The sequence below is a fragment of the Aedes albopictus genome, chromosome 3, assembly GCF_035046485.1.
Source record: "Aedes albopictus strain Foshan chromosome 3, AalbF5, whole genome shotgun sequence".
In the NCBI taxonomy this organism is placed as follows: Eukaryota; Metazoa; Arthropoda; class Insecta; order Diptera; family Culicidae; genus Aedes; species Aedes albopictus.
In genome coordinates, this window is record NC_085138.1 from 407,546,703 (window position 1) to 407,559,812 (window position 13,110).

A 13,110-nucleotide genomic window follows, 5' to 3' on the forward strand; every position below is an offset into this window, starting at 1 on the left:
GATCCCTCTCCCAGACAACAGGCAGTACCAGAAGCTAGTAGGACAACTTTTGTACATCGCAGTAAATACTCGACCTGACATTGCTGCAGCAATCGCCATAATGAGCCGAAAGATAGCCGCTCCCACTCAGCAAGATTGGTCTTTGGTTGAAGTGTATGGTCCGGTATCTTAAGGGAACGATTAACTTGAAGCTCAGACTGAGCAAAAAGGACGATCATTCAGGACTGAGTACCCACAAATCCTCGTTAACTTCCAAGTTTTTATTGAAAATACTTGTGACTCAGAAATGGTGCTACAGGTTGGTTCCGTTTTTGTCAACACTGTCCGCAATTTTCAATTGATATAAACGGAATAATTTTCATTATCAAAATATTCTGCAACATTTCAATACGAACTGACACTTCCCTTTGTGAACACATTTCTAAAGTAAAATTATGCTATTTACTATGAAATTTAATTGTTCGTCAATATGCTGTTTACCACATATAAAATTTAAAACGGTCATTTTAGCACATCTTGGTTGATTGCACGCACAGTTGATTTTCTCCAGGAACTCCGCTGGAATCCCTCCAGGTGTTCTCCAGGAATTTTACGGGAATCTCTCCAAGATTTCAGCAAGAACTTCTCCAGCAATAATGTGAGACTCCCTCCAAGACCTGGTAATCCCTCCATATTTGCACCGGACATTCTCTCCAGGAATATCTGGAAATTCCTCCGGGAGTTTATTTAGCATTTTTATGGACATCCCTTCGGGATTTCTCTAGCAATTCTCCGAGGAGTTCCGCATGAATTCATTCAGGATTTATCCTGGAATTCTACCAGGATTTCACCGACGATTTCTTCAGAAGTGCATCAGGAAATCCTCTCGGCAATACCCAAGAAATTCATTCAGGAGTTTATCGGAAATCCCTTCCAGAAGGTACCCGTGAATTTTCTCCAGCAATTCCCCTAAAATTTCTCGTGCCCTGGAAATCCCTTCAGCAGTTCTTCATGAAATCCTTCAGCAAATTCACGGAAATTCATTCAGATGATCCCGATGAATTGGAATTCCTCCATGGATTCCCCAGCAATACTTCAAGGAGATCCATAACAATTCCTTTTGAAGATCACCAGTAATTCCTTCATTTGTGGTTGAATCCGTACAAAATTTTCCTTCAAATTTATACAAGATTTATCTTTAAAAAACTTCATAGTAATTCCGAAAATTCCTACCAGTATTTATGCAAAACCCCTCCAAGATTTCCTTAAGAATTCTTCCAGATTTTTCCAAAAAAATCCTCTGGAAGTTACACGAAAACTTCTTCCTAAATTCCTCAAGAATTTCTCCAGGAGTTCATCAAGAATTTCTCCAGAAATTCGTCGAGAATTCCTCCCGGAGTTTCTCAGGAATTTCTGCAGAAGTTCCTCGAGTATTCCTCGGAAATATCTCTAGGAGTGTCTTTGGAATTGCTTCAGGAGTTTTTCGGGAATTGTTCCAGCAGTTTCTCAGGAATTGCTTTAAGAGTTCCTCGGGAATTACTCCAGAAGTTCCCCGGGAATTCCTCCAAGATTTCATCGGGAATTGCTCCACGAGCTCCTCGGGAATTCCTCCAGGAATTCTTCGGAAATTCTTACAGCATTTCCTCAGGAATTCTTCCACGCGTTCCTTGGGAATTTCTCCACGAGTAACTCCTCAGAAATTCCTCCTGGAGTTCCTCGGGAATTTTTCCAGCTGTTCCTCGGGACTTCCTCCAGGAGTTCATCGGGAATTTCTCCAGGACTCCCCGAGAATTCCTCATGAAGTTCTATGGATATTTCTCTAGCAGTTTCTCGAGAATTCTTTCAGGATTTCCTCGAGAGTTCCTCATGGATTTCCTCGCGAACTCTTCCACGAGTTCCTCGGAAATTCCTCTAGGAGTTCCTCGAGAATTGCTCCAGGAGTTCCTTGGGAATTGCTCCAGGGGTTGCTCTGCAATTCTTCCAGGAGTTCTTTGGAAATTGTTCCAGGAGTTCCTCTGGAATTCTCTCTCCTGGAGTTCCTCGGGAATTCCTCGGCGGCGTAATCAGCGTGACTTCTAGTCATCAAAAATCGTCAATACAGAATCATTTGTTTCCTGTACTTAAGTACAATTTACATCTATTTTGTGTGAAAGGTTTAAACGTATGTAAATCAGTGGTTTGAATAAAAACTATCCTTATAAGAATTATGCTATAAATTTTAGAGAGAATCCTTGAGGACGTTTACCAGGAAATTTATAAAGGATTCCTCTAGATAAAAATTCACAACGTCGCACGTTTCTTCTAAGGATATTATTTTCTAAAACTCATTTAAGACCAGTGCTGTCATGGTAAAATCTGAATATTTTTTTTGGAGTTCTGTTAGGGTTCTTTTCAAGAATACCTCCAAGGATTCTTTCAGGCGTTTTTTCAAGAATTCCTCCAGAAAATTCTCAATAGATTCTTCTAGAAGTTTCTCAGATATTCCTCCACGGGTGAGATCGTAAACTTCTCTAGAGATTTATAGAAACCTTCCTTCAGGGATTCTTTCAGATTTTTTTCCGGTGACCCTTCAGAGATTCTTCAGGAGTTCTTTATAAATCACTTCGGGAATGATTTCTTGACGTATCTCCAGGAATATCTCAAGAATATCTCTCTTGCAATTACCGCACAGCATTCTCCAGTTTTCCAGGATATTTATTTTTGCGATGCATATCAAAGATGCGTTTATTTTGAAACATTAAATCAAATTTTGCACATTGCCTTGCTTCGACGAGGAGTATTCTTCTGGCATCACTGCGCATTGATCTTGCAAGTGGATGTGAATGTGAGGGTTTTCGTTCCTTTGTTGCCATATATTATTCCTTCAATGTTGTACTTATTCCATATTCGACTTGAGTGAAAAAAAAACTTGAGATTTTACTTGCACAATCTTGTTGCTTCTTCCTTGATTTACCATGTTCTTATGCGTTCAGTTACAAACATGTCCAGAAATGTGGAACACCCAGGGAAAATAATCCGACACTCGAAATGCCGGCCAGAGAGTATGAGAATCGGATGGGGGTGAAGCTCCAAGATTTCTTGGATGTTTTCGAGTTGAACATCCACAAACCCAGCCGCGGACATTTTGCTAAAGCTAAGAATGAATAAACAACACACCACTCTCGACTCGGGGTGAACATTTCCGATCCCACCGAATAAGCCACAGCGGAACGGCGGCAGCTCAGTCAATGGATGGAAGCAAAAAATAGCTCTAGTAAATAAAAAAAAAAAGAACTCCGAGGAGGAGCACTCACCTCTTTGAAAAATAGAAAATGGTCGTCACTGGGTGTCGTCGTCGTCGTCGTCGTTTTTGTTGTGGCCGCTGCCGCCGCCGCGACTCGGTCCTGTTGTTGCTTCTTTAGTACAGCTTCCAGATCGAATCTCCGTCCCGACAAATCCGACCCCGCTGACGGCTGGTCCAGCTTCACTACGATATTCATACATTTGCAGCTGACGGACATTTTCTTCGCTTTTCGGTGCTCCTCGGAACCGTATTCGAGAACACTATATGGGGACACTTAGAGCCAGCAGAACCAAATAACACAACCGGACATCCGACACACGACGTAATCCCTTTGCGGTACTTCTGAAATCCGACCGATCAGTAGCACCAGCTGTAAAATTTCTATTAGCGCAGCTCCAAAAAAATCTAGCACTAATGTTTGCTAAATCCTGCTCCTCTAGCGGTCAATCTTCGTCTGTCGATGATAGCTGCTGTATGCGTTGATGTGTGTATACAACAAAACTCTGCCGGAGGCTACACTCTGCTGCACTACTTTCCACACTTCTTCAAAAGAGCTTCCACCGTAATTTCTTCTTTGGACACCTTTTCTTTCTTCTCCGTTCGGATATTTTTATCGCTTCTATTTATTTATCCCACTATCGGGTGAATCAAATATTGTACAATGGCCGGCCGTACGATCCCACAAAATACAGCCACAGCACTACTGTTCCGAAAACGAAAATCGACCGAACGTCTCTTATTTCCGATTCGACAAAATGGAAAACGGAAAACCGGTCGCGATAATTGGAAAATATCAACACCACCGGAATCGAGGAAAACAGGCACACCACCAGGGTAGCTAGGTACCTAGTAGGTTTCACACTTTATGCGGAGGACCCGTACGCGGCGGCACAACCGGAATCTGGGAGGATTAGAATAATGGACCCACTACTCGACGCGAAAAACCAGCTCGCTGCTCACTGAACACTGAACCACGGGCTGAACTACTGAAGTGAAGCTGGTGACTGAAAGAAGCAAGAGGCTTGCGTCCTGTTGTTTTGGACGGATGTAGTGGTGTGCGTGACATCTTTTGCGATGGAAAAGCTCCCCCAGCTGATGGTTTGACGCAGGCCCCTGGCATCAATGAAATATATCGTAGCCAACATCTTACTGCCTTATACTCATATTCATGCAAATTGAAACGAGCGTGTAATCAACAAACGCAGCTTTTGTTTGATGTTGTGAGTCACACACGAAATCACATTTACAATGCGTGTTTGTTGGGTTGCTTTATTCAACTAATCGGGTGCTCCTCTTACCGTACATTAATATTAAAGCGAGTTTGAAGTGTTTTGTGATCATAAATAACAGGTGGAAAAAATGACTCCAAAAACTGATCAACAAACCAAAATAAACGTTAAACAAAAAAATGTTGATGTTTTCGCATTTGACAGTGGGCGCTATTTATTAGCGCCCAGGACATCCTGTCTACCATGATTCCAATGCATTGATATAGGCCGTGTCAGGGGCCTGGTTTGACGTTTCTTTGACAGCTTAGCACAGAAGGGTGCTTGATCAATCTAGCTGGTTAAAAGTCGACACCGTGTACCCCTGCTAATTTGAACCTGGGAACTGCAGTCCATGGAGGACAGGAACGGTTTTATTGCGCATTTCCCACCCCACTGGACTCCTTTCGCAGTTAGTTTAAGTGCGGGAACGTGAATAAAACTGCGATTTTGCATTGAATCGTGTCGGTGTCTTCTGTGCACTTACATATTGTCGCGCTTTATTAGAGTTAGAGTCCTGCGGCGGACGTACGCTCGCAAGGCATACCGCCGCATGACAGTCGCAAAGCAAAACTAAAGAAAAAGTGTTCCCGCCAAAAACAAAAGCACGTGGGTTTCGCCAAGTGACAGATGTTTTTGAATGTATTTATTGCCTGGTTTAGACGGTGCAAGTGACTTGATTCCAGTCAGTTGAAAACGCCCAATGGAATGCGAATTGAACGTGTAAACACCACCGTTCATCTCACTTGAGCAACTGACTTGACTTGAACGAAAGTTGAACATGTTGAACTTTTCCGTTCAAGTCAAATGTAATCATCTCACTTGCCCCGTCTGAACCCGCGATTCATGTGAGTTGAATTCAAGTTATCTGTCAGATGAGCTGATTTCAATTCAGTTTGCTTACACTGAGAAAAAAAGTATAGTAATGCAAACCACGGCTTGTGCTTAATTTCACCATGCCTAAATATCGTAAACACAACCAAATATTACTTTACACCTACCACGAATCAATAAAAATTACCATGCTGCGTGGTAACTGTAACATGTAACATAATATACATATTCAGCAGTACCATACGATGTTTACAATTCGGAGAGCACACATAGTAATATTGACTCAAAAAATGTTAGCCCAAACATTCAACATTTGTGAGCTTACTAAACATCATAGTTGTTGCAAATATATGGATGTTATTTGAATTGTTTAGTTCGTGTTCGCCATCTTAATAAATTTCATTTCGGGAACCGTTTTCCGGAATCAAGATTCATTTTAAGCTGAACCCCCCGGAACAGCGGATAGTTGCAGTTTTTATTTAAATAATTGTGTGCGGAAGTGACTGCAGCTGGATGATTGCGGATCAAATTCTCGGCCGTCAACGAATCCCGAAAACTTAGCCACTGGTGCAGATCGTGGAAGTGCTGAAAAATAGTGAAGGCCGCTTGTACGGGGAAATATGGAATCGTGTCTCGCGATCGAACGTTGGCAACAGCAAGAGGTAATTATTGACTGGAGATACTCCCCAGCCTTATTCTGAGCCGCCCGAACCATACTTTCAGGTCTCCTTTACCTCAACTATAGCATTTTACGGATCACAGCGTCGACAACCGTTTGAGAAACCCGAACCCCAGAAGCAGCAGGCCCTCCAAGTTGAACTAGCCCTCCCCTTGAATTTTAGACGTGCTTACATTCCTCGACCCGGCCCTATCCAGGATTGCATCAATCATCGTTGTTTCACTTCTTAGAGGACTATCAACATCGCATCCGCTCTATCAGAAGCTCCCGGACAGCATCGCCCACTCCCAACAGGCGTCCTCCAGAAACATTACCGAGTCTGGAAACTATTGCTGGAGCGGAAACTTTCAAGGTTCCGCAGATTGGCTCACTGAAAAACCAAGCTCAAGATGATTAAGGAAACTTTGTCTCGACACCCCCCGAAAAATATTCATTCACGTTTTTGTTATGTTTGCAATAAGTCTTTTTTAATCAAAAAATAATAAAATCATTCTGTTTATCTTTCTGAGTTGTTTTTTTTTCAAACGTAAATATAAAGAGGTGACACTACAGACTATTTATTTAACCATGTGCATAGTAATTTAAACCGTATTGCGATGGTCAAACGTACTATGCCACTTGTCACACACATAGTAAAACGAACTATGGAATCATATTCGACATTACCATGAAATGTAAATAAAGAACGACATGGTAAATTGGACCCTTCACATGGTAGTTTCAAATATAAGTTATGGTCTACGAAAATCAAGTAGTAAATATGTTTTAATTTCACCCTCGATTTGGTCACCGTTACCATGTCCCTTTTTTCAGTGTACGCACCGCGCGAATTGATCAATGTAAACACTTGCTTCAACTGAAATGCATTCAAGAGCATGCAAGTGGCCGTTCGAGTCGTTTGCTGAGTCTAAACACATCATTCGTTTCGAATGAATATATTTAAGAAGTTGGCAAATGAAATGCTCGTTTCAGTTGACCCATGTAAACCAGGCATATTTGTGAAGAACGGCAAGAATGGCTCAGTGGAATGAGTGTTCTTGCTGTCAAACCCTATACACGCCCGCGTCAGAATACCCATTTTTTCATTGCTATCTCTGTCGCTCTTCAAGAGGCCCCATTTAAAAATACCCATTTTCAAGTTTTCAGAGATAGAAATGAAGAAATGGGTATTCTGACGCGAGCGTGTATAATGGAATTATATACTTTTAAATCTGGTGACGCTGTTATGATTAGTGACTGTCACGCTTATATTATCCGTTGCAAGAAAATAGAGAGCGAAAATGGTGCAAAATCGCTAATAGACCTCCGCTCGTACGTTTAATCGTTATGGTGTCTTTTACAATAAGTGCGCGAATGGGCCAAAGAATACTGCGCCGAAAACACCAACACGATTTACCGTGCTGGTGGAGGTATACGAGCACTCGCGCTCAAAAATTTTCGCGCAACGCATAATATCAGAAGCCAGAGGCAGATAATCGCCATATTCTGATTTTTCTTGAGAGGCATAATATGCATTACAAGGTGCTCACCCGTATAATCACAAACTGTAAATGCATTGTTTCTCATACTGTATATGACCATAAGCAATTGGCTTCTTTAGCGGTGTTGAGATAATTCCATATTCTGAATCTGCATGCGAAGCTGAGACCTCGGCTGAGACGAAATCCAAATTTTCATGAATTTTGGTGCCTGGGGAACCTATTCAAAAATCAATTTGAAGTTTGTATGGGAGCGATTTGTCGAATCACCCCTCGTCGCATTTTGTACTGGGTGGACCTGTCAAACAGTTACCCAGCTGTCAAAAGGTGATTTCAAAAAAAATCTTTGAAATTGATTTTAGGCACCAACATAAAGTTCTAAAAATCTGAAAAAATCATAGTGGCTTAGAAAAAGGTGCTCTTTCGTATAAAATCAAAAAATCGATACATTTTTCTTATTTTAAAAACCCAATTGTCATTTAACTATTTCTCAGACTATCGGGGATAACAGTAAGCTAACCATTCCATGTACAGATTTGCCTGTTTGGCAAACGGTAATCCGCCAAATAACAGTATGTGGAATAGGCGGTTAAGATAGGTTACCATAAAAAATCGCTCATTTTCCCGAACAAATTTTTCGCAAAACAGTAAAGGATCAAAGGATATGGTCAATATATTATCCAGTTTTTCAGACAATTCACTGTATAACAAATGGTAAGAGAACAGTTCAACAATAAATCTAGAAGAAAAACGAACACTGTATGGGTTATTATACACTCAGAATCATAACAAAACACAAAAAGATTAAATTTTAATCATTTTTATGATTCTTTTGATTTACACAAGGCTCAGTTTAAGAAGTAATCAAATTAAACATATTATGTTAAACTGAGCTTGTATAACGCGAGATTATTTTACTCAATGTTTAGTCGATCGTGCTCAAACCGAAAAAAGTGCAACGGTCTTTTTTTGCGGGATCGTTCCCATTTTCATATTCATTTTACGGAGAAATTATCGGGCGTCAACGGAAGCAATTATTGTCTATCCGGTTGTAATCAAGACCGACATTCAATCAAAAATTGCCATTTTCTTGGTCCACAAGTGTCGCAACTGTTTCGCATCTAGTGCGCTGTGTTGCTGACAACAACAGGAAGGATGCGCACTACTTTTGACATGATTAAAAAACGTCGCGAGTTGGGTCGCGTCGCGACTTGATTGTGCGAAGTCCGGTTTGGTGGCGGCCCGACAATATAAATAACAGTTTCTTAACAAAGCAGAGCATTCAAATGTCAGGTAAGTGTGTAAATACAATACCACCAGTAGTCTGGGACGAAACTAAGCATGCTTTGTTCTATTCTCAGGACAAGAGCTGTGCAGTTCCGGATATCACTGGGAGCACCGAGATTACGGTGGCGGTGGACATGGAGAATGCCGCGAAGGAGGGTACCGTTCCGGTGATGAATTCCGTAGCGACGGCAACAGCGGTGGAAGGCCACCACCTGAATCATCAAGAATCGATCCGGCCGCGAGTAGGTGATGCAACCGCTGCCGGGTGTTGGTGCAAATAGAAGCAGCGTAACGAGAACGGGCAGAGTAACGTGTCGGTGATGAGAAATCAGTCTAACTTCAACCGGGCGCGAGAGATTGCCGAGCAGATTTAATATTTGTAGGGCCCATATAGCCGAGGCGGTAAACGCACGGGTATTCAGCATGACCATGCTGAGGGTGACGGGTTCGATTCCCGGTCGGTCCAGGATCTTTTCGTAAAGCAAATTTCCTTGACTTCCTTCGGCATAGAGTATCTTCGTGCCTGCCACACGATATACGCATGCAAAATGGTCATTGGCAGAGGAAGCTCTCAGTTAATAACTGTGGAAGTGCTCATAGAACACTAAGCTGAGAAGCAGGCTTTGTCCCAATGAGGACGTTACGCCAAGAAGAAGAAGAAGAAGATCTAAATCTAACCCAATAAAGTTTTGCCTTGTTCATTTATTCTTAATGATTGATTTTATTTTTCTAATGAAAAAAAAAAAACAACAAACAATTTAAACGAATCTTTGATAAATTCTGGTTAAACTAGCTCCAATATTTTCAACTTATACTTGAATTCGTTTATTTCAAAGTTATACAAGGTCAGTATAGCCCGCATATAAACCAAGCCTAGGGTCAACCAGGCGAAATGGATTTAGAGTGGGATTTATACTATTTAGTTTAGATTTTTTTCTGAGTGTAGGACAGATCGGTGAAGTACTAGATTTGAAGTAATGAGCTGAATTTTAGTATGGTGAGAAGGTGAATTCTCCGTTTCTGCAATGAAATGGTGCAAAAAGCGTGGGTATTATAATTCCTTGCCTAATTTGATGCTGTTTGAGCAAAACTCTGGGCAATAGTGTTGTTGTTTTCTCCATTTCTTGCAACATAAACAACATAGTTATCCAAAGTTTTGCTCAAACAGCATCAAATTAGGCAAGGAATCATAATACCCACGCTTTTTGTACCATTTCATTGCAGAAACTGAGAGCTGACCTTCTCACCATACTAAAATTCAGCTCATTACTACAAATCTAGTACTACATCGAACGTGCCCCATTGATGTATGGTCTTTCATGGTATTGTAAGCTTATGATATTATAGTTCGGCTATATTTGAACCGTTTAAAAATAAAAAAGCAGTTATGAGTTCATCAGTTTTTATTATTCAAAAAATTCAACGCTTCATTTTGGCTTGGTAGTACCTACGGGGATTGGTAGATTAATTGGCGATTACTGTGGTGGCAGCGGATTTTTCATTGCAAGGAGCATCCAATTTCCGCCTGCCGCAGGCCGAATCCTTCACTACACCCTTAAGCGGGACGCCTCGCAGTCGCACAGTCAGACCAGATCAGGTTTCTATCGATGACTTCAAGTTCCGGAATCCTGCAAAACAATAGAACAGATCGGTGAAGTACTAGTTTTGTAGTAATGAGCTGAATTTTAGTATGGTGAGAAGGTCAATTCTTCGTTTCTGCAATGAAATGGTGCAAAAGCGTGGGTATTATGATTCCTTGGCTAATTTGATGCTGTTTGAGCAAAACTTTGGACAACAGTGTTGTTGTTTTCTCCATTTCTTGCAACATAAACAACATAGTTATCCAAAGTTTTGCTCAAACAGCATCAAATTAGGCAAGGAATCATAATACCCACACTTTTTGCACCATTTCATTGCAGAAACGGAGAATTGACCTTCTCACCATACTAAAATTCAGCTCATTACTACAAATCTAGTACAGTAGACGTTCGATAACTGCAACATGTTTACGTTTCACTTAGCGAACGAAAATCCGATAACTGCAACGCCTGACAGTGTCAACAAGCCATCAATTGACGTAAAATGAACGAAAAATTCATTCGACTGTTCCACTGGCGTAGCCACGGGGGGGGGGGGTTTTAGGGTTAAAACCCCCCCCAGAGCCAAAATTTGTGGAACAAATTTTCAGTATAAAGCGCTTTGCGACGAAAAAATTTTTCGGCTGCGCCGCTATTTTCAAACTACGAATACAATTGCTCATTACTGTTTACAAGATGCAAGTGTAAAATCAAAAAAAGGAATCATTGACCGTTGAAAACCCCTCCCAGAGACAATTTCTGGCTACGCCACTGGACTGTTCATTAGGGCTAACATGGCGCACGGTTTTGACGTTTGGCGGTGCGATAACTGCAAATTTGTTGCACTTACCGGACTTGCAGTTAAAAAGCATTGCAGTTAAACCGTTTGCACCGACCGAACGTCTACTGTACTACACCGAACGTGCCCCATTGAAATTTGATGAGATATGGCACAAAAAAACAAATTTACAAGTCATACAAAACTTACCCTTGTTTCAGCCAGACCGCTCCAAGTGCTTTAAAACGTTTTCCGAGGCAAATTTTCAGTTTATTATGTTCACCCGCTCGCGGGCGAAAGATTTTGTTTTTTTTTCTACTAAATGCAAACTGCAAAGTTCGACCGGTACAGATACCAATGCAAGCTATTGTCGGGCCGCCACCAAACCGGACTTCGCACAATCAAGTCGCGACGCGACCTAACTCGCGACGTTTTTTAATCATGTCAAATGTAGTGCGCATCCTTCCCGTTGTTGTCAGCAACACAGCGCACTGGATGCGAAACAGTTGCGACACTTGTGGACCAAGAAAATGGCAATTTTTGATTGAATGTCGGTCTTGATTCCAACCGGATAGACAATACTATTTCACAAACTGTTGAACTCAGGCCCCTGGCATCAATGAAATATATCGTAGCCAACATCTTACTGCCTTATACTCATATTCATGCAAATTGAAACGAGCGTGTAATCAACAAACGCAGCTTTTGTTTGATGTTGTGAGTCACACACGAAATCACATTTACAATGCGTGTTTGTTGGGTTGCTTTATTCAACTAATCGGGTGCTCCTCTTACCGTACATTAATATTAAAGCGAGTTTGAAGTGTTTTGTGATCATAACAGGTGGAAAAAATGACTCCAAAAACTGATCAACAAACCAAAATAAACGTTAAACAAAAAAATGTTGATGTTTTCGCATTTGACAGTGGGCGCTATTTATTAGCGCCCAGGACATCCTGTCTACCATGATTCCAATGCATTGATATAGGCCGTGTCAGGGGCCTGGTTGAACTTAAGTGGCATATAGTGAAACGCGCATGTGTGAGTGTGTTGCACAAATAAAATCACAAACCGTTTGAGAAAAGGTCATTCTATATTGCCACCATGCCCCCTGAGTGTTCATCACTATATTATTCGACAACTTCTGCACAATGTAACATATTGTTACAGCTTTGTATACGCTACATAGACCGTTCTTTATGATTGAATGCTTCGAGTTTCATAGTTTCAACATTAAAGCACCTCTTCGAGATACAGTACAGTAACAGATAAAGGAGACATACTGTGTGGATATTAACACAAACTGTATTTTATTATGCGGGCAATAAGTGAGCAGAAGACACCGAAACGATTCGATGCAAAATCGTAGTTTCATTTACGATCCCGTACTTATATTGTCTATCCGGTTGGAATCAAGACAGACATTCAATCAAAAAATGCCATTTTCTTGGTCCACAAATGTCGCAACTGTTTCGCATCTAGTGCGCTGTGTTGCTGACAACAACGGGAAGGATGCGCACTACTTTTGACATGATTCAAAAACGTAGCGAGTCGGGTCGCGTCGCGACTTGATTTTGCGACGTCCGGTTTGGCAGCGGCCCGACAATACTAACTGCGAAAGGGACGGGGAAAGGGGTCTAGTGGGATGGGAAATGTGCAAGTGCAATATTTTTAAAGCTTTTAATTTCGCTAAGGGAAGATTCAAAAATTACGTCCATCGTTTTTCGGGATTTCTAGACCCCCCCTCCCCCCTCTGTCACGCAATTTACCTATACCCAATACACGTACTGTCACACTTTTCTAGACCCCCCCCTCCCCCAAATGTTGGACGTAATTCTTGAACGTTCCCTAAAGGTTAGTGTTTGTGCAAAACGTCAACAATGTGTACATTTACCCTACTCCTATACTACTACATGTAATCAATTGACCAATAGTAAAGAAAAGATCAGA

The 13,110-nt window shown here is 41.4% G+C and overlaps 1 protein-coding gene and 1 long non-coding RNA gene across 2 annotated transcripts in view; one reads left to right on the forward strand and one right to left on the reverse strand.

The window, feature by feature from the left end:
• Positions 1-4,257, reverse strand: part of LOC109404008 (uncharacterized) — a 107,237-nt gene extending 102,980 nt beyond the window's left edge. Inside the window, exon 1 of the mRNA XM_019676873.3 lies at positions 3,273-4,257. Within this exon, the coding sequence (XP_019532418.2) occupies positions 3,273-3,479 (207 nt within the window). The 5' untranslated portion in view covers positions 3,480-4,257. The remainder of the gene's footprint in view (positions 1-3,272) is intronic.
• Positions 4,258-8,292: 4,035 nt separating this feature from the next.
• LOC134291982 (uncharacterized) lies at positions 8,293-8,556 on the forward strand. The gene is made up of 2 exons (XR_009999397.1): positions 8,293-8,378; positions 8,448-8,556. It is a non-coding gene; the product is annotated as an uncharacterized LOC134291982 (long non-coding RNA).
• Positions 8,557-13,110: the final 4,554 nt, after the last annotated feature.